Source organism: Pseudoliparis swirei, chromosome 11 (genome assembly GCF_029220125.1).
Source record: "Pseudoliparis swirei isolate HS2019 ecotype Mariana Trench chromosome 11, NWPU_hadal_v1, whole genome shotgun sequence".
Classification (NCBI taxonomy): Eukaryota; Metazoa; Chordata; class Actinopteri; order Perciformes; family Liparidae; genus Pseudoliparis; species Pseudoliparis swirei.
This window is the reverse complement of record NC_079398.1, coordinates 16,566,701-16,589,292: the sequence shown is the minus strand read 5'-3', so window position 1 is coordinate 16,589,292 and position 22,592 is coordinate 16,566,701. Positions and strand designations below refer to the sequence as shown.

Genomic DNA, 22,592 nt, shown 5'->3' with positions numbered 1-22,592 from the left:
ACGGCTACATAAACATAGAGACCTCAACTTAAGTCCTTATGTTACGAGCTTTATTTATTTACAAATCACATTCACAGGAAAACTAAGGAATATTATTTATTTAGATGTGTGTGTGTAGGTGTGTTGGTTTGTGTGGGTGTGTATCTCTGTGTGTGAGTGTGTCTGTCAGTGCGTTTACATGATGGTATAATTCGAATCTTGCTTTAGTCGGACTATGCTATCTTTTGGGGGATCAGCTGTTATCCCAATATACATGGCAGTGAGTAATTCGAATCATTGGCCGAAAGCATGTCATATCCGATACGATAGGCGGCGCTGCTTTCATTACAACTCGTGGTGATACAGCCATTTCCGCTTGACCTCTTCACCACCACCAACAACAACAACATCAACATTTCGAGAAAGAACCATGAACTTTAGTATGTTCAACTCCTTCAATACATTAAGCATAAATTCTGTCTGCTCTTCGGTCCAGAGATGTGTGGTGGCTCTTGTGTTCTCCATAGCGTTGTTTGCAGCGCCGCCGCTCCCATAACGTGCACGCGCTGCGCGTAGGGCACCAAGTCCTGAGGGGGCTCCACAAAATAGGCAACTAAAAAAATCCTCATAGTTATAATAATTATAATAGCGATATTATTTCAGTCTAGAAATATTAGGCGCCTTTTAGGCATGTATATCACAAAACAGGCAGAACAAGAGATATATTTAATCGCTCAGCACCCCCGTTAACACTTCTCGGGTCGCATCGCTCTGCTGTGATGCGCGCCGACACATCCACGCACACAGACCCGATCTCAGGGGGGCATCATGAGGAGTTATGCTTAGGGCACCAACATGGTTAGCAGCGGGACTGGTTGTTTGTTTGTTTTCTGCCGGCCAGGCTGCCGGCAGTGACAACTTATCGTCTCTTTCGACTTCCGGGTCACGACATGGGAGGGAGGGAGGGAGGGAGGGAGGAGGGCGGCGGGATCTCGAGCATGCGCAAAGACGCAAAGTCCAGTTCCTAATCGAATTCACCGTTACATGCCGAGATAGTCGAATTATCAACTGGATCGGACCGAGCTATCCAGGGGTGTTAATCGGACCGAAGTCGGACCGCACATAGTCCGACTAAGGTGTTTACATGAAACGGATAATTCGATTTCAGTCCGACTAAGCCAATAATTCGATTGCATGTAAATGCACTGTGTGTGTTTGTATCGGTGTGTGAGTGTCTGTGTGTGTGTGTGCATGTGTGTCGGTTTGTGTGTCTGTGTGTGTGTGTCATTGCACAACAATGTCTCCTTTTAAGTTGGATGTTTGTTTGAGTGACATCACTTCTATACGCACTATAGTCCACACACACAGACGCACAGACACACACTCTCACACACACACACTTACAAGCATACACACACACACACACTCTCAGCCAGCTAATAGGAGGTGACAGCGAGGCTCTGATATCGATACCTGCTGCTAGATGGGGATTAAAGATCCAAGAAAACAGGCTGTGTGTGTGTGTGTGTGTGAGTGTGAATGTGTGTGAATGTGTGTCTTTGTGCTTGTGTATATGTGTCTGTGTGTGTGTGTATGTGTGTGTGTGGCTGTGTGTGTGTCTGTGCGTGTGTGTGTGTGTGCTTGAATGTGTGTGGGTGTGAGCGGTGTTTTCTCGTTAAGAGTTGCTCGTTAGGGGTTTAAGGTGAAGAAAATAGGTGAGACGTTGCCGCGGTAACGGCGGCAACAAACATGATGGTCGACTTTCATCTTCACCTGAGAGGAAAACAACCCTTTGATCTGCTTAAAAAAGGAGAGAGAGAGAGAGAGGGAGAGAGAAAAACGGAGAAAAAAGTCCTGAGAAGAAGAATCCTGATGCACATATTTTAGGGGTTGACAATAATTAAAGGAACAGTTTAAATTCTCCTCCAGAGTTCTGACCCTAAAGAGAGGTCACGAGGTTAAAGTTTATTAACAGGGAAAGTACAAAGTCCACATCCACTGAGGAAAAGAAGACATGAAGTGACAGAGGAGGGAGAGAGAGAGAGAGACGGGGAGGAGTGTTCAGACCGCAAAGTTTGGTAAGCTGTAGGCGGTTGTGTGTGTGCGCATGTGCGTGTGCGTGTGTGAACAAATTGTCACAGGCATTCATTAGGCTCGTTGTGTGATAACGAGTTCTCGTGGTTTTAATTGACTTAATCAACAAATATAATTAATCAGAGATTTCTAATTAATGGTAATTGAAATATCCACCAGGTCACCAGCAGCCTCCACTCTAACTCTCTCTCTCTCTCTCTCTTCCTCTCTCTCTCTCTTCTCTCTTTCTCCTTGTCCCCTCTTCTTCCAGTTCTCTCTCTTCCCCATCTCCGTCCTCTCTCTCGTCTTCCTTTATCATTCCTTCTCTTTCCCTTCCTCCAGAGTCGTGTTAAAGAGCTTTAGTTCTTCCACGTTAGTTTATAAGTGTTCCTCAAACTTCTTCGGTCGCTCCCCTCTTCATGAAGAAGATGTTCACGCCCAAACTAAACTAAACGGTTCTGACTGAATTCATATTGATATAAAAACTCCCAATATTTTGCAATCACTTTAAATTAAACCAGAATGATCCATCAGACACAAACTAATACACTTTTAACTTTATTAGAATACAAATCCAGCTCTATCTGTCTTACACTGAATATCTTTTCAAGATAAAAACAATCAAATGCAACCTGTGAAAAACTAAGGTAAAAAAGAGTTTTACTGAGTTTCACACGGCATATCTTTTAAAAACAAAAATGTGCAACCGTTACAAAACAAAACAAAACGAGCAGATGTGTGAGAGTCATCACGTTTTATCAATATTATACGCTCTCCACTTCACCTCTTATTAAAACAGGATTGCAGACTTGATACGGCCACTCTCAATAAAGCTCAATGTTGAGCTCTTATTTTGAAGGGCAACAGCAGGAACGGTGAACTTATTCTTGGCCAATTTAATGATTTATTATTTATTTAATAAATTATTATTTATTTAATGAGTTATTATTTATTTAATGAGTTATTATTTATTCTATGAGTTATTTTTATTCTATGAGTTATTATTCATTCTATGAGTTATTATTTATTTCATGAGTTATTATTTATTCTATGAGTTATTTTTCCGTCTCTGTTTGAGCTGCTGAATAAGAGTCTCAAAACACAGAACTGGTAATCGCACAACTATGGAGGACTTAAAATGACTTAAGTATAAATAAATAAATAAATGAATGCATGAATAAATACAAGAATAAATAAATAAATGCTTAAATAAATGTATAAATGAATAAATAAATGCTTAAATAAATGTATAAATAAATAAATAAATGTATAAATAAATAAATAAATGCTTAAATAAAGGTATAAATAAATAAATAAATACAGGAATGAATAAATATAAGTTATAAATCAACAAGACATCATGAAATAAATATATTTCTGCATTTCTGTATTTCTTCATTTATTTATTTCTCTATTTATGTGTCCACACGTATTTCTTCATTTATTTATGTGTGACATTTACGTGTCCGTATATTCAAATGAGCTGGGCGGTCCGAACCTCTGTCTAAAGCATGATTGGTCACAGGAGTGTGATGCACCTGGTGTGTTGTGCTCTACTACTTCTGCCTGGCACATGACGCTGAAGTTGACTCGCTCAGCTCACCGTTAGCAGAAGTTAGCCTCGTCAGCCTTTTGACTTCAGCCGTTTATCAATTCCAAGAACACTGAGTACAGACTCGTGTTCTTTTGGAGTCTGGTCTTTGGAGTCTGGTTTTGGGAGTCCAGACTCTCGAGGACGCAGGACGGTCTTTCTGGTCTTGTGGCGTCACCACATCAACTGTTCTTGCGCATGAATTTACTCAAATTATTCACTGTAAAATAATTTACAGTGGAGTAGAATGTGTTGCGGTGTTCACTGTTGTTTGGCGCAGGCTACGAATAGCGATAATAAATATACAACGTCTCGTAGCTTTCCTGACCCAGGGTCGCTACAATATGAAGTTATGAATCTTAACCCTCAGTCAAATTGACGTAACGTTATCTTTTAGTAAATAATAAACTCGTTGTGCTCTTTAGATCCTCAAAAACCTAATTATATCTCATGTTTAGCCGCTACGGAGACGTCAGAGCCAGCGGAGCATTTCAAAAAGTCCTGCCGAGATCAGGCTTCTCTCGGCGGCCACACAGCGCGCTGGCGCCCGGAGCTCAGTGGTCCCACGAGCAGGACCTCAAATCTCCGTCGCATATCCTTATTAGGCTGAATCTCGATAAACCGACCACAGATTTGATGCTTAAACAACTAACTTCTCGGCTGAAAACATCCTTAAATTACATTCCGTGACTCAACAGTAGTATTTAGAATGTACAGACAAGAATGCATAACAGGGGCTGTTCGTCTACAGATCCAAGTGCTAGGGATCGATTGCTTCTGTCTTGCTCCCTGACTTGACCAATCCTGTTCAACAATGAGGTTCGGACCGCCCAGCTCATTTGAATATACGGACACGTAAATGTCACACATAAATAAATGAAGAAATACGTGTGGACACATAAATAGAGATATAAATAAATGAAGAAATACAGAAATGTAGAAATACATTTATTTAATGATGTCCTGTTGAGTTATAACTTATATATTAATTGCTGTATTTATTTCTGTATTTATACATTTATTCTTGTATTTATTTATTTATTTATACATTTATTTAAGCATTTATTTATTTATTTATACATTTATTTAAGCATTTATTCATTTATTCTTGTATTTATTCATGCATTTATTTATTTATTTATTTATACTTAAGTCATTTTGAGTCCTCCATACACAACAACCTCAGCTCTCCTCTCCTCCCTCCATCCCTTCATCCCCCCCATCCCCCTCTTCACGGCAGGTCTCGGTAATTAGATTGTGGAGATGAGGAGGTGGAGGAGAGTTAAGAGGATTTGGTTTTTAGGAGAGGGAGATTTAAGAGAGAGAGAGAGAGAGATCAAGCCTCTTCTCTTTGTTTATCCCCGGTCGGTCACCCTCTCCTGAAGGAGGATGTTGAGTGACAGACGGAGAGAGAGAGAGAGAGAACCATGCGATGGAGACATCACTCGTTGTTGTCGTGCCTCCTGACGTTCGACCTTGAAGGTTCTCTTGGTTCTCTGAGGTTCTCTTGGTTCTCATGAAGCAACAACAACAAAGAACCACATTAAAACTTCTTCCACGTGAATGCACCCTGACTGCTTCATGTCCAGCATCGTGCTGTCAGAGGTCAGAGGTCAACACACCCAGAGGTCACATCTCTCTTGTTCCTGCTGCTCTCTGCAGGGTTTCACCTCTTGGTCCTCCGGAGGCATCAAAGAGTCAGGAGAGATATCCGCTTTGCCATTACACACTTTAATAATAAGATCACCATCGTGAGAGCCGTCGCTCATCAACAGATCTCCAGGATCTGTGAGAGAAAACCTTTATCTCTATTTCTCTGGAACTCGCTTTAATCTTCTGCTTCTCTCTCTCTTCTCCTCTCCGTCCACCTATAGCTCACTTGTTTTCTCCACCTCTCTCGCCTCCCGCTACGCTCTCCGCCTCTCTCTCCCCCCTCTCTCCCTCTCCCCCTTTCTGTCTCTCTGCAGACACTCCACGGCTTTCCATGTATTTTGAAAGAAAAGCTTTTTAGCAAATATTTGTCCTGCTGTGTCTGTCGAGCCCTGAGAGTCAATACGAGCCCAGCCAGGGGGGAGAGAAAGGGAGAGAGAGGGAGGAAGGAAGGAAGGGAAAGGGAGAGCAAGCGTGAGATGGGATGGGAGGGAGAGACAGAAAGAGAGAGAGGCAGGGAGAGAGAAAGAGGGGGATCACTGCATAAAGCCAGCCGAGCAGAGACACAGAGACTTTAGAGGATTCTCTCTGTTTCTGTCAGGAAATAAATTCTATTGGAAAATAATTTAAAGCCGACACGACACGACTAGTAATAGTAATACTACTAGTAATAGTATTATACTATTATTACTAGTAGGAATACTGTTATTACCAGTACTGATAGTATTACTACTAGTACTAATAGTATTATTACTAGTAGTAATAGTCAAGGTTGACTTCCTGTTTCTCGAGATCGACTTCCTGTTTCTCGAGGCAGACTTCCTGTTCTGGGAAGTTGACTTCCTGTTTGTCGATGTCCACTTCCTGTTTGTCAAGATGTACTTCCTATTTGTCAAGGCATACTTCCTGTTTGCCAAGGTCGACTTCCTGTTTGTCAAGGTTAACTTCCTGTTTGTCGATGTCCACTTCCTGTTTGTCAATATCCACTTCCTGTTTGTCAATATGTACTTCCTATTTGTCAAGGCATACTTCCTGTTTGCCAAGGTCGACTTCCTGTTTGTCAAGGTCCACTTCCTGTTTGTCGACTTTGGAGGAGCAGATTTTTACAACCGTGACTATTTAAATTATTGAATAATTTCAAAATCTGCTTTAATTCCTCTTCCCCGCTGCGCCGTCTGCAGAGCATCACAAGTTGTTTTTGTTGTTGTCGTTGTCAACACACACACACAAACACAAACACACACACCGCCTCCCATTTTGAATAAATTCATCCCGCCCGCCGGATCCTCGCCTCCTGTTTAGACAACAGGCGCGCTGCGAGTATGCTAAACTGTGTGTGTGTGTGTGTGTGTGTATGTGTCTGTGTGTGTGTGTGTGAGAGAGTGAGAGAACCCCGTTCCATTGTAATGGTGTTTAATATTTATTGGAGAAATGTAAAGTGAATGTAAAGGAAGTGCTTTTCGGCGAGCGGGCGGGATTAGCATAAATAGTTTTTGGGACGCTCGGACGTGTCTGGGTCCCCGCCCCCCCCCCCCCAGCCCACCCCCCTGTCACACACTCGCATATGTTGAGTAAACATGCAAACACACACACACACACTCGCTGACCTTTGGGTGTGGAGCTCATCAGCATATAGTGATTTATAATAGGACCATCCTGGTGTTTCTCTTCCCTCCTTTTCTTACTTTGCATTTATTAGACAGCAGCTAATGGGGGTCAGGCTGTTGTCATTTATTTTCATGCACTGTTACTGCTGATCACTTAAATATTACTTTATGCTAATTAGCCGTTACGAGTGACCGAAATTTAGGGATAATTCTGGTTTTATTTCCACTTTTGAGTCTCATATTCATAGTTTTGGTCTGTTGTTTATGCCAGTTGTAATATTATAAGATATATATATAATGAATATTATATTTTAACCAAATTAATTGCTGTGTTTTTAATACATGTGATGATTTAAGAACATTGAATCTCTAGTTGGAGGTGAAAACTTTTTGTAAAACACGTCACCAGGAGCCTCCAGGCGGCGTGAATCCAGCTCGCCGGGTTCGTACCTGAAATATTTAAAATAATAATTTGAAGATTTCTTGACCTTTCCTCTCTCCACCTCCAGTCTCTGAGTACCGAGGTGCGAGCTCGACGCCGAGGAGTGGCCTCAGTTCTGAAGCTGTGCCAGAAGCTGCTGCAGCAGAGCCAGGTAGGTGAAGGGAAACCAGAGAAGAAGATAAATATATATGCTATATTATAAATATTCATTCCTTTTACATAATTTTCAGGGGGAAAAATCTCAAACATTTGCTTGATTTTTGCATTTAAATTTGTTTAATTTCGTTTAATTTCATTCATGTGTTTTATATTTCCTTCGAGTAAAAATTTTTTTTTTTTTAAATGCTGAATCAGCGAAACCGTAAGAGGAATGATGTCCTTCTACATTCTTTCAATTCAATCATATGATTCTTCTGATAATACTAAATGTAATTCTGACGAATCGTTTTCTTCCATCCCCTTTCCTCCGGGGGGACAGTCGGGCCCCATGGCGGAGGTGGGTCCAGAGGCGGAGCAGCACCGGGAGGCCCTGCAGCTGCTGTCCATCAACCTGGAGAGGCGGTGGGAGGCGATCGTGATGCAGGCGCTGCAGTGGCAGAACCGGCTGAAGCGCGAGCTGGGAGAGAAGCAGGTCAGAGCGCCGCTGACAGTCTACGCTCCGCGTCCGTCACTCACCGAGCACACACCGAGTTACTGAGGGACGGATGGCGCTGCGTTCGGCTGGTTAGGGAAACGAACCGCAACGCGCCGACTCTGCTCCTGCTTTTCATTTTGTTCCCAAGGGGAAGGACACGAGACAACAGGGTGAACGTGATGAAGTTTAGCGTCACAGGTTCTCTGAGGCCCGTTGACCCAGTCACATGTAGAGGGTTACTTCATGGGTTCATACATTCACTGTCTCTAAATCATCTTCATGGGAGTTCCTCCTTTCATCTCCTCACACGTTTAACTATTTAAATAACATTCTGACCTGTGGAGTTCTTCAGGGTTCAGTACTTGGGCCTGGCACATTATCTGTCGCTAAGCAGATGAAATGCATGTTCATGTATTTCTAACATATATTAATTAATTCTCAGTCAGACCTTTGCATCAAAGTGAAGTCTGTGCTTCATGTGTTAAAGCTGCATTTTCTCTCCTGACCACCAGGGGCGACTCCTCTGGTTGTATAGAAGGCTATGCTGAGGTTTAAACACATCAGAAGCTTCAGTTAACAGAACAGATGTTTCTCTGCCGCAAAACAAACAAATGTTTTTTCTTTTTTTTTCTCAACACTTTGACATTTTGCGCATCGGTGGCGAGTCCCACGCCATGATGGTGCCGAACGGGTTCCTGTCTTATTAGAATAAAAAGCCTTCAAGCCAGAGAGAGAGAGAGAGGCACAGTTTGGTTAGCTGTAGGCGGTATTAGCGTGTGTGTGTGTGTGTGTGTGTGTGTGTGTGTGAGAGAGCAGAATGGAGCTGTTATGGATTTCTAATAGTGATGAATATGGTTCTGTAGAGACGGAGGAGTGCATTTGAATGGAAGGTCAATTGTTTTGCACACACACTGACACTCACACACACACACAGACACACACACACACACACTTATGCAAGCACAAAAAGCTGTAAGCAGGTGCGCAAACACACTGTGACGTAAACACACATGTACTGTTAAATAAATGCCTGTAGGGACAGGTGTCACACACACACACACACACACTGGGGCAGTTTATTGATTGCCAGTGATTAATTGACAGATAGCGAGGTGTTAAGAGCTCAGTGGGGGGAGGGGGAGATGTGTGGGTGTGTGGGGGGGGGGGGGGGGCGTCTCTCGACCTCCGCTGGTTGATTCCAGATGACAATAATTAGCTTTTCATGTGACGGAGAAATTAGAAACAGGCTGATTTGAGATGATGTCACGGTGTTGTTTGTATTTCTGTCATTCAACGCAATTGAGTTACAAACCATCAAAGAGCTTTTTGGAGCTGGAAGAGTTCATTGATGACGTTGAATTTATTGAGACTCTCTTACACATACACACACGCTAATACCGCCTACAGCTAACACACACACACACATATAGCGATTATACACACACACACACACACACACTCTCTCTCTCTCTCTCTCTCTTACATTCTCACATTGTACAGGAGGAGAAGATGAATAACAAGAGGCCAGATGCTCTGACCTCGCTGCCTGACCGGAGAGTCATTTCACTTCTACTGGAGATGGGAGAGGAATAAAAAAGAGAGAGAGAAGGAGAGGGAGAGAGAGAAAGAGAGAGAGGGGCATACATCTGGCTGGTTTAGTCTATAAATGCACACTTCTGCTCAGTGATAAAATGAGTGTCCTCTCCTGTGTGTGTGTGTGTGTGTGTGTGGGGGTTGTGGGTTTACTTTTTATTTTAGTGGACAGTTTTAATCATTTAATGAAGGAAATTTCTAGTTCCATCTTCTAAAATATTACTTTGAGTTTTTAAAGGTTTGTTGCACTATATTCAGACTATAGCTATATACAGTATATATGTATATATATATATAAATATAGCTATATATAATTGCTATATATATATTTATATATATATATATTAGGGCTGTGAAACGATTACAAATTTTAATCAAATTAATCACAGGTTTCTGTGGATAAATCATGATTAATCACATATTCCCGATATTCTCGCTATATTTTTGTGAGAACATAAAGATTTATGACAAAAGACGGATATATACATTTATACATTCTTTTTTAATTCATAATGGTGCTGCAACTCAGTAGTTATTTAGCAGTTCTCTTCCATATGGAACATTAATATATCTTCATCCGAAACAGAATGTTTAAACAGAACATTTTTCTCTTTTTTGTCAACCATTAACTCCACCATGATCAGTGGTCCCTAAACTACGGCCCGCGGGCCAGATCAGGCCCGCCTCCACATTTGGACCGGCCCCCTGAACAATACCAGAGACGCGTTCCGATTTATTATTTTTTTCACCTGACCCGCTGCCGTTGAGATTGCAGTGAGACGCGGAACAAATGTGAAGTGGTGCTCTTCGCAATAAAACATCTTTGATGGGCGTGTCGCGTCTCGGCCAATCAGCGTTCAGATGTCGACAGCGTTTGGGAAGTTAGGTTAGCTTGAACTTTAGCCCGCTACATCTGCTGCTGTCCCGCTGCACGGTGTAGCGATGCTAACAGAGTACCCGTACGTTAAAAACGATGTGATTTAGCATATTTTTAGTATCGATACTTCATTAAAAGAGCGATCAGAGCGCACGCGCTGCTCCGCTCCGTTAAATGCTGTCTGCACGTGCAGCGCTCACAGCGAGTGGCATCATTCTGCGCATGCGTTAAAAAAACCAACGAATTAATCCTGTAATTTAATCATAACGCGTTATTTTTCACAGCACTAATATATATTTGTATCAGGAAGGAATGTAAACCATGTATAGTATTACAATAAAATAAATAATTATTTTAAATTTACAGCTAACCACTGATGAACCCCATTAGCCAGTCAGTCGTCGCCATGTTGAGAGCCGTGCGGAGGCAATCTATTTTCCCTTACCTTCACATCGTGGAGAACAAAGTGTTGAACCTTCTTCTCAACTGAAAGAAAACCCTCAGAGAGAAGATCCAGAAGAGAGAAAACCCTCAGAGAGAAGATCCACAATAGAGAAGATCCAGAAGAGAGAAGATCCAGAATAGAGAAGATCCAGAAGAGAGAAGATCCAGAATAGAGAAGATCCAGAAGAGAGAAGATCCAGAAGAGAGAAGATCCAGAAGAGAGAAGATCCAGAAGAGAGAAGATCCAGAATAGAGAAGACCCAGAATAGAGAAGATCCAGAAGAGAGAAGACCCAGAATAGAGAAGATCCAGAAGAGAAAAGATCCAGAAGAGAAAAGATCCAGAAGAGAGAAGACCCAGAATAGAGAAGATCCAGAAGAGAGAAGACCCAGAATAGAGAAGATCCAGAAGAGAGAAGACCCAGAATAGAGAAGATCCAGAAGAGAGAAGATCCAGAAGAGAGAAGACCCAGAATAGAGAAGATCCAGAAGAGAGAAGACCCAGAATAGAGAAGATCCAGAAGAGAAAAGATCCAGAAGAGAGAAGACCCAGAATAGAGAAGATCCAGAAGAGAGAAGACCCAGAATAGAGAAGATCCAGAAGAGAGAAGACCCAGAAGAGAGAAGACCCAGAATAGAGAAGATCCAGAAGAGAAAAGATCCAGAAGAGAAAAGATCCAGAAGAGAGAAGACCCAGAATAGAGAAGATCCAGAAGAGAGAAGACCCAGAAGAGAGAAGATCCAGAAGAGAGAAGACCCAGAAGAGAGAAGATCCAGAAGAGAGAAGACCCAGCATCGTCTGCGGCTCATGCTGAGCCTCGTTAGGAGCCACTGGTCCTCATGGAGCCAGATCCATGAGGACCAGTCAGGACTAAGTCTGCAGCTACACCAAGATCACCGGTTACTCAAGTGTACCAGCACCTCCTCCTGCACCTCCTCCAGCAGCTCAGGAGAAGAAGATAAAGAACAAAAGGAAGGAGAAGGACATGATCAAGAGGAAGGAAGAGAAAAAGAAGAAGGAGGAGAAGACCAAGAATGAGGAGGAGAAGAAGAAGAGAACAAGGAGGAGGAGAAAAATGAGAAGGAGGAGAACAAGGAAGAGGAGAAGGAGAACAAGAAGGAGGAGGAGGAGAGCAAGAAGGAGGAAGAGATGGAGGAGGAGGAGGAGAAGAAGGAGGAGCAGAAGGAGGAGGAGCAGATGATGAAGGAGAACAAGGAGGAGGAGAGAAGGTGCCCCCCTGAATCATGTGCCTCTAACTCTCAACACATCATTTGTCTGAGGAACAAAGCAATGATGAATTATTCAAATGCGACTTCTGAGAGAAAAAGAGGAAGAAGAGAAACCCAGAAGTAAACGAGTAATCAGAAGCTTCAGGACGCTCCTGTGCTCCTCCTCCTCCTCCTCCTCCTCCTCACACATCATCATACACACTGCTCCGCGTCTCGTCAACAAGGGAGGGGAGATTCACATCATCCATTCATAGCCTATTAATCCAATAAACGTGTGTGTGTGTGTGTGTGTGTGTGTTGAGGGTAGTGACTAAACTGGGTTCAGGAGCAGATCCACTGAGGGGGCGTCGCCATCAATCAGCCTAATCCAATCAGATTGCGTGTTTGATGACCCGCGAAAATCCTTGTTTATAATTTATATCTGTAATTTATCTCATTTTCTCACAAACCGCTTACAGACGGGTTTCTTATTACGGGGGGGGGGGCACACGTTGTATTTATTTAGTTTAAGAACCGTGTTGGTCAGCGGCCCTTGAGCCAGGCACGCCGCTCCAGATGTTACTGACGCTTCTGGAGACGTTTGTGCAGGATTCAAACGTCATGGTGGAGGTACGCATGGGCGACAATAATCAACAATGCGTGATGCCGCTTGTGTTGCTTTGCGTCCGGACCGATCTGATGCTGGTCGTCTCTACAGCAGCACGTCATTCTGTCTCTACGTGTCGCGCTCACACCTCTCCGCTCTCCGTCTCGAGGAAATGGTCATCCGTGAATTCCTGTTTGAGTAGGAAGTGGTCAAACCATGACTTCCTGTTTGATTAGGAAGTGGTCATCCATCACTTCCTGTGTGATTATTAAGTGGTCAACCATGACTTCCTGTTTAATTAGGGAGTGGTCAACCATTACTTCCTGTTTGATTAGGAAGTGAACATCCATGACATCCTGTTTGATTAAGATGTGGTCGACCATGACTTCCTGTTTGATTAGGAAGTGGTCAACCATGACTTCTCTTCCTGTCTCCTGCAGGTTCTTGGCAGCGCTCTGGAACCGGGTCTTGTGGACCTCCACCAGACCAGCCCGGCGCCGGCCGACGACTCCTGGGAGTGGGACGAGACCGACATGGCCATCACAGAAGCTCCAGAACCCGACCTCACGCTCCTCCTCCTCCCCTCGGAGCCCGACCCATCCCGTGAGACCCGACCCGGTCTGGAGCCGATGCCCCCCCCGAGGCCCGGAGCCCGGCCTGTAAACAACAACAACAACAACGTGTACCATGTGTACAGCCTCCACAGTGTGCAGCTCTACAGGCCGCCCCCTCGCGCCTCCTCCTCGCTGCACAAATCAGGGACGCGGAAACAGCAACTCCTCCTGAAGAGCCTAAGTAAGGACTCCTCCTTCTCCTCCGTGGAATCCCTCCCCGACCTCCTGCTGGGAGGAGGTGCCATGTCTAACGAGAGTGAGAGCGGCAGGGGGAGCGGCCAGTCGGCGAGCAGCCGGCGGTCGGAGAGCGGAATCGTGAGCGACACGGGAGACAAGGAGACGACCATCAACTCTGAGCTCCAGAAGGAGGAGGAGGAGGAGAAGGAGGAGGAGGAGAAGGAGAAGGAGGAGGAGAAGGAGGAGGAGGAGGAGAAGATAGAAACTGTGCCAGGGAATCATGTGACTCCACTCAACCTCACAAAGTGCAACCAAAGAACCAAGAAAGAGGAGAAAGGGAAGAGGAGGGATGAGAGCAGGAGAAACAGAGAGGAGGAGAAAAGGAGGAGGCACAGGAGAGGAGGAGGCGAGGCCGTCGAGATCCTTACTCCAGCCGACTCCGACTCTGACTTTGAGGTGGGCGGAGTCGGCGTCGACTCCTTCCCGGAGTTCGCAGATGACCCGTTTGACAGTTTTGCGCCTCCTCCTGCTCTCCTCCTGTGCCAGGAGTCCAGCTCCTCCTTGGAGTCGCTCCTGGCTCTGGGCGGCGAGTTGTTCCCCTCCAAGGAGCAGCTGAACCGCAGCGCCTCCCTGGAGAGCGGCCTGGCCGCGTGTCGCGGTGCCGACGACGCCGGCGGCAGCCTGGCGAGCCTCGGGGGTCCGGAGGGGCGGAGCCTAGAGCTGGACCGAGGGGTACCGGGGGAGAACCACGGGGAGCTCAGCCGGAGAACCCTGGACCTCCTCAAGCGCCTGGAGGACATCCAGAGTCCTCTGATGGCGCCGATGACCCGCAGCGTGTCGGACATGACGCTCCGGAGCGGCGGCGCCGCGCCGCGCGGCCGCATCCCCGCCTCGCCGTCTCTGGGCAGCCGTGGCCACGCCCCCTTCTGCGGGGCGCCGGGCCCCTCGCGGCGAGGACCGCCGTCGCTCGTCAACGAGGGCTCGGCGACGCCGTCGCTGACGGAGCTGAGCGGCGGCGAGGACTCGTCGCTCGGGTCCGAGGACTTCGCCGCGCTCCGCGACCGGCAGCGCCGCCTCCTCCCGGATCACGCCGCCGCGGCCAACGCCAACTGCAGGAAGCGTTGCCACGGAGACAGGCGTGACGAGGCGGACGCGGCGAGCCTGAGCCTCCTGGTGAACGTCTCGTGCACGTCGGCGTGCACGGATGAGGACGAGGACGACAGCGACCTCCTCTCCTCCTCCACGCTCACGCTCACCGAGGAGGAGCTCGGCGTGCGGGACGGGGAGGAGGAGGAGGAGGAGGAGGAGGAGGAGGAGCGGCTGAGTGGCGCCTCCTCCGGCAACGACGATGACGAGGAGGACGATGAAGAGGGGATGGGGCTGGACTACATGAAGAGGGAGCTGCAGAGCTGGATCCGGTCTCCTCGCAACTCCTCCTCTAAAACGGAGGCGGTCCTCCGGGACGAGCTGCAGTGCGGGACCACCTTCACCTCCTCCTCCTCCTCCCTGCAGAACAAGGAGCAACTCTGCTTCCAAAACCGCAACCAGACACAAAGTGACCAGAAGGAGGAGCAGGAGGAGGAGGAGAACCGGAGGAACGCCACGAGGAGCTACATCAGCCAGTTTGTGGACGACGTGGAGAACGGCAACGTGGAGCAGAGCGGCGTGAAGGAGAAGGACGAGGACGACGAGCTCCTCCGGGAGGAGGCGAGCGTGTTCGCCAAGAAAGGGGAGGTGCCGAGGGAGTCCTACGCGTTCGCCAAGGAGTCGGCTCACGACGTCGGCGACAAGCTCCTCCCCTTCCTGTCCAAAAGCGCCTCCTCTTTGGTGGGACAGCTGAGAGGGGAGCTGCCCTGCCACAGCTCCTCCTCCTCCTCCCTGCCCTCGCCGCCGTCCCTCTCGCCCGTCGAGGACTGCAGATCCCATGATGCATTGCGTGACAGAGGGGGCGGGGCCAGAAAGGCCATCACCAGCCAGGAGAAGTTCAAGTTCTCCTCTTTTGTGACGGAGGAGACGAGGAGGGAGCTCAGAGGGAAGGACTCCTCCCTGCCTCCCAAAAAGAGGCATGGTCCTCACCCCTCCTGCTGCGGCCTCCTCCCCCCCACCTCCTCCTCCTCCACCTCCTCCTCCCTCCATCCACGCCGCGTGGACCAGAAGGAGAACGTGCACGACTTTGTGAAAGAGATCATGGACATGACCTCCCTGGCCCTGAGGAGCAAAGAGGAGGCGCGACGCACCGAAAGCCCAGCGGCGCGGATCAGAGACAAGGTACGAACACCTGGAGGAGGAGTTATGTAACTACACCTGGAGGAGGAGTTATGTAACTACACCTGTTATATATATATACACACTAAACAATATAATTGAAACTCTCTCTCCTTCTCTCTCTCTTCCATCTCTCCCTCTTCCTCTCTCCTTCTCTCCTCCTGTCCCTCTCTCTCCTTCTCTCCCCCTCTCCCTCTCCCCCTCTTCCTTCCTTTCCATCTCTCTCTCTCTCTCTCTCTCTCTCTCTCCCCTCCTGTCCCTCTCTCTCCCTCCTCCTCCTCCTCCTCTTCCTCCCCCAGGTCTTGGAACACTCCCACCGGCCTCTCCCCCTGCGTAAAGGAGACTTCTACTCCTACCTCTCTCTCTCCTCCCATGACAGCGACTGCGGCGAGGTCATCCAGTGCTCCGAGGACCGGAGTTCCTCCCCTGAGGCCACGCCCACCCGCGACGAGCTCCGCCCCCTGGGCTGGACGAGCCCGCCCCCCTCTCTGCCCCCGAGCCCCGACTTCCGGGACGAGGAGACCCTGTTTGCGGCGTGCACGGAGGAGGTGTACCTGGGCCCGCCTCTCTGCTACAGCATGGCGCCCGCCATGAAGAACTCCTCCTCCTCCTCCTCGGGCCCCGGCTACGACCTGGACCGCGGTTTCTCTTACTCGCCGTGTTCCCGGCCAGGTGATAGTCTGGCCTACCTGTCTCCCTCGGAGGAGTTTGTGTTGCCCGGCGACCGGGGTCACCTGTACTTCCAAGCGTCCTCGCAGGAGAAGCACACCTCCTCCTCTCCTTTCCTGCAGCCCTGTTGCAGCTCTCTCTCCACCTCCTCGTCCTCTCCTCCTCTTCCCGTATCCTCTGGCGGCGAGCGAGAGCGGCGAGGTGAGGCCCCGCCCCTCCTCCGCGATGTCGCTGGAGGAGAAGCGGCGCCGCGGAAGGAGATGAGTCGTAATGAGGCGCCTCCTTATCTTAATCCCCGGGCGCGTGTCGACTCCTCCGCAGCCGAATGTTTGGCAGATACTGAAACGCTCAAATCCAATATGGACGCCGTAATGACCGAGATAAGTGTCGGCGGCGCCGCCACCAATCCCTCAAAAGAGCCGGCCGCCGCCACGCGCATTAATCCCAAAATGAACTGCTCTGCGATGAGGGAGGCAGATAAGGAGGAGCGAAGGAGGAGAGGGGAGGAGGAGACCGGCGAGGGAGGTGCGGCTCGCAGCAAGAAGCAAAGGTTAGTGTTCCAGGTATTAGCCCGAGCCGCTATCGGGGGACATTATGCGGGCCACGGTGCTCCAGGTATTAGCCCGAGCCCCTCAGTGTGTAATGAGGCCGGACCGGAGAGGTGCTGATACACCTGACCTCCTTCCTCCTCCTCCTCTTCCTCCTTATTCTCTCTCCCTCGCATCTCCTCTTCATACTCCTCCTCCTTATTCTCTCTCCTCCTTATTCTCTCTCCCTCGCGTCTCCTCTTCCTCCTCCTTATTCTCTCTCCTCCTTATTCTCTCTCCCTCGCATCTCCTCTTCATACTCCTCCTCTTCCTCCTCCTTATTCTCTCTCCCTCTCGTCTCCTCTTCACGCTCCTCCTCTTCTTTCTATGTACCTCTTCATTTCTTCACCTCCGGTTATATGTAGTTATATTTATGTAATTATATATCTAATTATATATATGTTTGAATATTTGTATTTTTTGTTTTTAATACAATATATAAAACATATATATATATATATATACTACCGTTCAAAAGTTTGGGATCACCCAGACAATTTCGTGTCTTCCATGAAAAATCACACTTTCATTTATCAAATGAATATAAAATATAGTCAAGACATTGACAAGGTTAGAAATAATGATTAATATTTGAAGTATTAATTTTGTTCTACAAACTTCAAGCTCAAAGGAAGGCCAGTTGGATAGCTTATATCACCAGCATAACTGTTTTCAGCTGTGCTAACATAATTGCACGGGTTTTCTAATCAGATATTAGTCTTCTAAGGCGATTAGCAAACACAATGTACCATTAGAACACTGGAGTGATAGTTGATGGAAATGGGCCTCTATACACCTATGGAGATATTTCATTAGAAACCAGACGTTTCCACCTAGAATAGTCATTTACCACATTAACAATGTATAGAGTGTATTTCTGATTAATTTAATGTTATCTTTATTGAAAAAACAGTGCTTTTCTTTGAAAAATAAAGTCCTTTCTAAGTGATCCCAAACTTTTGAACGGTAGTGTATATGCAAATAATACAAAAATTCATAAAATGAAATCTTAACAAAATATAAAATGTGTGTATATTATAAAAAAATTGTGTGTTTTTATTTACAAGTTTATATATTGTATTTTCTTTAACTAAGACTTCTCTTATGTTTTTAGTGTTTACATTTCTTTCTTTTTTTTCCATCTCACAATTTTCATAATCAAAATATTTTTCTCTCATTAAGATTTTTTTTGAATTCAAAACATTTTACTTTTCTTTATTATGTTTTTGTAATCAAGATTTTTTTCCCACATTGTTTTTGTGCATTTTCAGTTTTCAGAAAGTGTTCTGCCTCACGGGCTTACAGATACTAATCCGTCTGCGTCGTTAAGCTTTAACTTTATTATTATTTGTGCATTAATTTCAATCTATTTATTAAGATTTAGAGGTCTTGTTTCCTCATTAACTCGTAAATTCATTAAAACGCCATCAAACAAAAGACATTAAACAAAATGCAGAGGGGGGGGGGGTGTGGGCTGGGTGCATGTCGGCGTGACGACACGCGTGCGTGTGTGTGTGTAGCATCGGTGGATGAATGTCGAAGGATAATAGCTACACGAGTCTTTACAAAGAGATTAGCCGTGAACCAATCAGGAGAGGGGGGCGGAGTCTGGAGGAGAATAGTTTTAATTTCAATTCTCTTTGCTTCCTCTCCGGTGGGAAGTGTTTCCTTGTGTGACTTCCCTTTTGTCTTTTTACTTCCTCTCAGGCCGCCGCCAGAAGTGCTCACTCCTCGGGGAGAGGCCCCGCCTCCCGGACCACGACGGCCCCCCGAGTAAGACGAGCTCACGACCGACCAATCACAGAGCGGCTCAGAGTCTGCTCGCTTATTGCGCAAGGGACTCGCTAACTAGTCGAGCTAACAGCTAAAAACGTGAAGTTACTCATCTCCAGGAAAACTGTGTGTGTGTGTGTGTCTGTGTGTGTGTGTGTGTGTGTGTGTCTGTGTGTGTGTGTGATGTGGCCCGATGGGCGCCTCCAGGGCTCATCTAGACCTACTGCCCCGACACACACACACACCTGAGGGCAGGGCATGGGAGTCCAGGTAGAAGCTGACAGCTCAACAGCTGCAGGTTAGACACACAGCAAAGGACATTCATGCATACACACTTGTAAAGAAATACACACATGAAAGTGCAAAATCAAGCTTTGCACACACACACACACACACGGTAAAACATGTAAAACACACGACAAAGGACACACACACACACATCATATTGGTGATGCGTATACAGCTGGTCCTGACCCTCATGGCGTGCCCCAGTCGAGCCCACCTGTTCAGACACACGCGCGCACACACAGGTGCAATTAAAGCAATCGTGAATGCAGCTCATGATGTGCTCTGTGACCCAGACAGCAGCAAGTCTGCAGAGAAACAGAGAGGGTGTGTGTGGGTGTGTGTGTGGGTGTGTGGGTGTGTGTGTGTACAGTCCCGTTTCTCTGGGTTTTTTTTTTAGTATTTTGTTATTTTTTAAATAACGAAACTAAAATAAATGAAATAAAACCAGAGAAACCACAAAATACAAATAAATACACCGAACATGAACAATATAATAATATAATAAGAACATCAGATTTATTAAAGAATAAAAACACCAGCTGTCTCCACGTTGGTCCTTTAAAGATGACCTCTCTCCTCTCTCCTCTCTCCTCTCTCCTCTCTGCTCTCTCCTCTCTCCCTCCAGAGGCCTCCTGCACCGGGACCAGGAGCCTCCAGGATCCAGCTGTGAGGAGCTCCCTCCTCCTCCTCCGATGAGGACTTTCAGGCTCTGATTTTAAACTTGAAGCAGGTTTTAGGTTTCGGGAGGAAGGAGAAACGACATAAAGGAGAAGAAAGCGAGGGAGCGACTCCCACCTCCTTTATCTCACCAACCAATCAGAGAGGGACACAAACTAACTTCAAAAACGTATTTATTCTGTATTTCCGTGGCGATGAGAGGAAGCTGATGGTCAGACGGTCGCTCACAGGACTTCCTGCTTCAGCTGCAGTCTGATTGTTGACCACTAGGGGGCAGACACGCTTATCTGAGCTCATCGTTAACGTTTAAGTCTTAATCCGGAAACTTCTGTTCGTACACGGTCGTGTACTTGAGTTCTCGTGTACTACGCATACTAGTGTACTCGTGTACTACGCATACTTGAGTACTCGTGTACTACGCGTACCCTCACACAACGAGGTATTTATTGTTGATTTCTGTGAACGCCGTCTTTTCAAAATAAAGCTCGGTCTCTTCACAGGATTTAATAATAATAATTATTCTCGTGACATTTCACCAGGAAACAAACGTCTGATTCACTTTTTATATCTGAAGCTTTGAGAGAACAAACACATTCTGAGATTACAGATTATCTATTGGAAGAGGGTTGGACTAGATGAGAGGATGAGGAGATGAAAGAAATGAGGGGATGGGGAGATGAAGGAATGAGGAGATGTAGGGAATTAAGGGGATGAGGAGATTAGGGAGATGGAGGAGATGAAAGAGATGAGGGGATGAGAATATGTAGGGTAGGAGGAGATGAGGGGATGAAGGAATGAGGGGATGAGGAGACTGGATGAGGGGATGAGAATATGTAGGGTAGGAGGGAATGAGGAGATGAAGGAATGAGGGGATGCAGGGTATGAGGAGTTTCCGTCTCAGATAATCATAAAGAGATTTTTTAATCTATGCAACACGACCAAAGTTGGCAAATAAAAGCCGAAGCGTTGTTGTTGTTGTGTTGGGGGGGGGGGGGGGGTGGCCATGGATACCGCTGTGTGTACTACCACTGAACATGTATTGTTTTTTATTTCATCATTTTATAGACGAGGTGGAGACGAGAGAACTCATATAACTGTGTGCCTTGCTTCACTAACTAGACTTCCTCTTCTTCCTCCTCTTCCCCTTCTTCTTCCTCCTCTTCTTCTCCTTCTTCTTCCCCTTTTCTTCTCCTTATTCTTCTTTCTCTTCTCTTTGTTCTTCTTCTTTCTCTTCTCTTTCTCCTTATTCTTCTTCTTTTTCTTCTTTTTCCTCTTCTCTTTAAAGCACCGCAACAAAGCTGAACATGATAACTGTAAATATGTAAAAGGAGGAATGCCGTGTGTTTGTTTGTTTTTGTTTACGTGACCCGTGACGTGGAATCTGACCTTATTATCCATAACGAGCTCGACTGCATGGTTCCTGCTGAACACAATGTAAACAACTGTTGACAAATAAACAAATAAACTTAATTTATTGGGACATTTCAGGTTGTTGTTGTTGTTGCTGTTGTTGTTGTTGTGATGGTGGAGTCTTGTTCATCTCATCCGTCGTGTTTATCAACTTTTCGAGGAAAAAGAAGAAAAGAAGAGAAATGACACCTCAAAACAATAGGACTGCTCGTCTGTGATTGGCCAATCTTCATCACGGGACCCCAAAAAAATCCTCCAGAAAATAAAAGTTAAAAACTTTTATAGTTTTATTCTAAACCGACCGGAACAGAGATTCATCTACACCCACATATATACGTACACGCACACACAATCTGGAAGAAGTGACGTGGCGGTAAGCACACTCTTGTGACTTCCTTCCTGCACCCCTCCACAATAAAGGTGCTCTTCCTCCAGGAGACTGATGAGTGAAACGCTTTCTGCCTTCAAAGAGAAATCAAACATCAAATATGAGAAAGAGACAAAGTTAAATATTTAAATATTACAATTAACAAGATACGTTAACATACACTTTTAACTAAAACACACCACTTGAAGCACACACCCAAACACTTTCACATTATATTGTTGTCTTTCTGTCGTGTTGATTGTTGTTTGTTTGTCATGTCCAAATGTTGCACCTTCCACCAAAAAAAATTCCTCGTTTGTGTAAACATTCCTGGCAATAAAACTGTTTCTGATTCTGATTCTGATTCTGATAAGAATCCTTGAGTTTAGCTCCGCCCCCTCCTCTCTGTGCCTGTCGGTCACGCCCACCTCGTCAGGCTCACTCTCTTCACCTGTTCACTCACCTGCCTCTGATCACCAATCAAGTCTCCTACACACACCTGGGCAGAGTGTCACAAGGTGAGCTGAGGAGGAACCCAGAGTTCATGTAACAATCATTAAATAAACTTTAACTGAGAAGAAGTCAAACAAGGAACTCAAGAGATTAAATACAAGAATAAACAACAACAAAAACCGGGCAGGGAACTTAATATGGCATTATTTTACATATATATATTTTTCTATATCCACATTTTTTTTTGATTTTTAGATATACATTTGTATGTATATATTGTTGTATATATTTATAGATAGATTTTTATACTGTATATATTTGTATATATATTTAGATATACATTTGATATATATATATTGTTATGTATATATTATAGATAGATATTTATTTATATATAATTTTTTAAAATATATATACCGTTATACTTTTTTTATGTATTATTATATATATTTTTTGTATATATCATTCTATATATGTATATATATATTGTTTTATATATATAATTTTTTATAAATATATATTTATATTTCTTTATATATATATTTGAAATATGTATGTCTTTTATATACATTTGTGTGTATATATATATGAGGATGGGGAAACCAC

General features: G+C 45.6%; 1 protein-coding gene across 1 annotated transcript in view; it reads left to right on the top strand.

The window, feature by feature from the left end:
• Positions 1-21,241, top strand: part of akap6 (A kinase (PRKA) anchor protein 6) — a 131,157-nt gene extending 109,916 nt beyond the window's left edge. Inside the window, exons 17-22 of the mRNA XM_056426506.1 lie at positions 7,410-7,493; positions 7,821-7,973; positions 13,146-15,764; positions 16,061-16,980; positions 18,725-18,790; positions 19,704-21,241. Coding sequence (XP_056282481.1) covers positions 7,410-7,493; positions 7,821-7,973; positions 13,146-15,764; positions 16,061-16,980; positions 18,725-18,790; positions 19,704-19,791 — 3,930 coding nt within the window. The 3' untranslated portion in view covers positions 19,792-21,241. The remainder of the gene's footprint in view (positions 1-7,409; positions 7,494-7,820; positions 7,974-13,145; positions 15,765-16,060; positions 16,981-18,724; positions 18,791-19,703) is intronic.
• Positions 21,242-22,592: the final 1,351 nt, after the last annotated feature.